Source organism: Cystoisospora suis (assembly GCF_002600585.1).
Source record: "Cystoisospora suis strain Wien I chromosome Unknown contig_6240, whole genome shotgun sequence".
Lineage (NCBI taxonomy): Eukaryota > Apicomplexa > Conoidasida > Eucoccidiorida > Sarcocystidae > Cystoisospora > Cystoisospora suis.
In genome coordinates, this window is record NW_027159029.1 from 1 (window position 1) to 4,123 (window position 4,123).

The 4,123-nt window shown below is 44.2% G+C and overlaps 1 protein-coding gene across 1 annotated transcript; it reads right to left on the minus strand.

Annotated features, from left to right (window-relative positions):
• Nucleotides 1-436: 436 nt before the first annotated feature.
• CSUI_009875 (histone lysine acetyltransferase hat1) lies at nucleotides 437-4,091 on the minus strand. The gene is made up of 2 exons (XM_068069984.1): nucleotides 2,346-4,091; nucleotides 437-1,332 (listed from the first exon to the last, which is right to left on the minus strand). The coding sequence occupies exons 1-2, from the start codon at nucleotides 3,410-3,412 to the stop codon at nucleotides 522-524; spliced, it is 1,878 nt and encodes a 625-aa protein (XP_067918040.1). The 5' UTR covers nucleotides 3,413-4,091; the 3' UTR covers nucleotides 437-521.
• Between the last annotated feature and the right edge of the window lie 32 nt (nucleotides 4,092-4,123).

Genomic DNA, 4,123 nt, shown 5'->3' on the forward strand with positions numbered 1-4,123 from the left:
AGATAGATAGATAGGTCGATAGGAAGACAGAAAGATAGATAGATAGGTCGATAGGAAGATGAAAGATAGATAGATAGGAGAAGGGTAGTCGTATGAGGGAAGGAGTGTTTTTTGTTCCTAGAGACAAAGATCACTCGATAGAGGGTCTGCTCTTCTTAAGGTCCATCCTCTGTAGAAGTGTATTCTACAGTGTGAAGGAGAAGATGTACAGAAGACATTTCAAGAGAACCACGACGGTAGAGAGGAGAAGAAGAAAAAGTCAACGCAGTTTGGTCAACATTTTCTACATCTTCTGAATCATGTTTATCTACACCTGTATACTTCTGTAGTCGTACGTAGACATTTGCGTGTTGAGAAAGACAAGCTCGAGTTCTCTTTCTTGTGCCTGTCTCTCTGTGTGGGCACGTAGGGAAGGAAAGAAAGAAAGGAGAGAGAAAGGACAAAGGGAGGAGAACAACGAGAAGAAAAACGAGACAAAGAAGAGAGATCGATGACAGAGAAGAGAGACATCCTCTTATCTCCTACCTACCTTGTCTCTGCATATGAGGAAAGATCATGAACTGACTTATACGCCTACGAAAGCCCGTGAGTGCATAGAAAGTGTAGACTGTACATACACCAGCAAGATGATAGGCGAGCTCCAAAGGAGGTTCCCTTCCCTCTTCATCATCATTATCTGTCTTTCTTTTTCTTCTCAAACTTTTCTCCTTTTTCACTGATGGAGAACCCCCAGAGACTTTCGAGGAAGGAAGAACGGCAGTCGATCTTGATGGTGAATGGTGTGTATTGTTTTGGCATTCCTCATTCTTCGAGAGAGACGGGTCCAAGTTTTCATCATTCACGCCCTTGCCTTCTTCTTCTTCTTCCGCTGATACCTCAAAAGGCTTCTCTTCGTCCCCTCGTGTTGTTCTGCCATTATTATGCTCTTGTTCTTTTTCTTCTTCTGCTTGTGCTAGTGGTTTCTCATCTTCTTTGTCTCCTGCTCTTCTTCCGTCTCTCTTTTCTCTTTTGTTTTCAGAAGAAAAGAACGTCTCTGAATGGTGTTGAGGATCATGGAGAGAAGAGCGCTGCTGAGCGGAGTCATGCTGGTGTCTGTACACTGCGAAGACAGGAAGAACACTATACTTATCATCTGTTTCCTTACCATCTTTATCATCTTTGAGACGTTTCAGGAAACTCGAGTCATCATGATCTCTTTCTCCTTTTCCTTCTTTCATCGGCTCCCCCTTCACTTCATTCCCTCTTCCATCCCTTTCTATGTCTTCTTTCTTTCTCTTTCTTCTTTCAAGTTCAGAAAGGAAAAACTCCCGCGATTTCTCTTCGCAGACTTCTCTGAAGGGATTACAACGAAGCAGATGCGGACCACAGAACGCGAGGCAAGGTTGTACAGGCGAAGAGAATGATATTAATAGAGAGCTACTAGAGAAGAAAAGAATAAAACAATCCATCGCTCAAGGACATCCCCCTTCACGAGGGATGCCCTTGGTTTGTTCATCTCAATGTCAAATAACCAGGTGTATGTACACTGGAGCAGTCATGTTCTCATAGAAAAAGAAAAGAGCCAACAGGAGGCCCTTCGAAGAAACACAGAGAGAGATATATGTATGCAGAAGGAGAAACATAGCTATGTGGATACACATCTACACAGATATACGTGTATACATATGCGACACCGTTTCTCTAGAGATACTTGTAGACGTGATCTTTCTGTCTCTCTTCTCTCCTTTTCCGTTCTCTTCTTGTTCTTCAATCGCGAAGAAGAATCCGACTCGTCTATATCAGGATAGATCACATGAAAATCCCTGTATACCGGAAGAAAAACGAAGAGGTTCCACTTTTTCACTGGCAGAACAAAGCGGTCAAGCGTGTCTCGACATCTCTCTCCCTTCTTTTGCAGCTCTCCTCCCTCGGTTATCTAAGCTGCCGTCTACACTTTCTTCTCTCCGTTTCCACATCAGCCTCACTTCTTCTCTGACTTTTTCTCGTCACATGCAACTGGTACTTACTACTCATTCATATACAAGTTCACCTATATAAATGTACAGCCACCTGTATGCATATACCTACACATCTGTCTATCTATCTCTCTCTATATACTTACACACCTATGTATATATAGGTATCCCCCTCTTCAAATCTCACACAAGGGTATGTGTGAAAGTTTCCCTTAGAGCCCGCTTGCCATATAGACGGAATGAGAAGGATGTATATATATATATGTACTACATGTCCTCCATGATGTGTGTATGCCTATACAGATTCATGAGCGAATGGAGAATTGAAGAGCTAGGAGAGAAAGGAAGAGAAGACTTGAAAGGCTGGGAAGTGAGGTATGTCGCGTTTACCTTGTTTTCCGCAGAAGACCAGGGTGAATGATGTGGTCATTGTCATGACGATCAGATTTCTTTGAATCTTTTTGCGAGGAAGCGTGAGCTTTGATCGATCTTAGGGTGTCTTTCTTGAAAACAACATAGGGCAGAAAGACTCTCCATTGACAATCGATATGTATAGGACTAGCACTCTCGATGAACCAGTGGAAGAACCACTCGATGCGTCGATGCAGGAGAAAGAAGGGATCATCGCTAGGAAGATCTGAGAATAGACATTCACGTAATTGAAGTAGAGGTATTGTGGCTATACTCATCTTTTTCTCCTTCTTCAGGTTTGTGGGCGCTGGCTTGCCGTGTGTCTCCTCTTTTTTCTTTTCATCTTCTTTTTCTTCTTCCTTCTTCATCTTATCGATTTTCCTTGATCCTCGATGCTCTCTGATGAGATGTTTCTCAGAGACCACTCTCCCAGGAGGTTTGAAGAGTTTCCTATGTTGTCGTACAGTTGTGAGGAAGTCGTCAATCGACGAGGAAAAGCCACCAGGATAAGGAATCGATTCGAAGAGATTTCTCTTCAATTCAGCATGGATCGCACTAGGGTCTTTAGCTTTCTTTGAGACACTCCCCTCTATCTTGACATATGCATCGAAGGTATCTGGAGCGAAGTAGATGATGATCGAGAGCTCATCATAGCCGACAATACACTCATTCTCTTTGAAGAAGTGATGCGAAAACAAGGGTGAAAAAGTCTGACTTGGTGGAGGCGGATCCACGAGAATATCCTGATCTTCTTGAACCGCGACAAAATGAACCACTTGCAATGCTTCTAATGAAGGTAACGACGACGACGAGGAAGAAGAGAAAGAAGAGGACGAGAAAGATGTAGGAGAAAAAGAAGAACAAGAGGAGGAGGAGGAAGAAGTAGGAGAGGAAGAGGAAGAAGGCGCACACAACGATAAGGCCCCCTTGGGGGTGGAAGACTGCAGACGGGGAGGCAAAGAACCAGAAGAAGACTTCACATCTTCTTCTACTTCTTCTTCACCTCCTCCCCCTCCGTCACCACCACTACGACGCGGCATGTTCATAAAAAAGGTGAAAAAGAAATGAACAAGAACGGCAAGAAGAAATTCAGTCTGGTGTGCACAAGAAAAGTGAAGAAAGAAACGGCAAAAGAGGGAAAAGGGTGAAAACTGGCCTACGCAGAAGTCTTAAGAAAACACAAGAACCTTGTACCTTGAAGGCAAGAAAGCGACGACACTATCCTCATTCTCTCATTTCTGGGCTTCTTCTTCCGCCCTTTCGCGATACTGTCATTCATTCGTGCTCACTTGGAGACCAACTGCTGGAAGACGAGGGTATGCACACACCTCTTCGAAGAAAGAGGATTACGAAAGAGAAAGGAAGATCCCGGTGAGGCAAAGAACTATGGAAAAACTAGAANNACACACGAGAAAAGAGAGTCGAAAAAAGCATGCATAGAATCGCGGAAGACACGCAAGTGAACACATGGGAGCGGGACAACATGGGAGCATGGAACATCTCCTGGTGTACATACACCTCAACGTCCCCGGCCTCTCAATAGAGCGAGCGCATTGGTTGTTACTCATCCGCTATGCAAGGAGGGGCTATCGCTCAATCTGTCTCTCTCATCTTTCCTTCTCTCATCCCCTTCATGTTCTACTGCTTTCCGTGTACCTTCCTCTCCTCTTCGTAGAATAGAGAAGGAGAAAACAACGCAAAACCGGGCGAGGTCCGTGAGCTCAGAAGAAACCTCATCGTGTGGAGGGAAGGTTTCA

What these genes read in the sequence shown, in the direction of transcription:
- CSUI_009875 (XM_068069984.1), bottom strand. Translation starts at nt 3,412, where the DNA reads ATGAACATGCCGCGTCGTAGTGGTGGTGACGGAGGGGGAGGAGGTGAA. An exon ending in GGTCTTCTGCGGAAAACAAG is followed by an intron (nt 1,333 to 2,345) that starts GTAAACGCGACA and finishes TAATCCCTTCAG; the next exon opens with AGAAGTCTGCGAAGAGAAAT.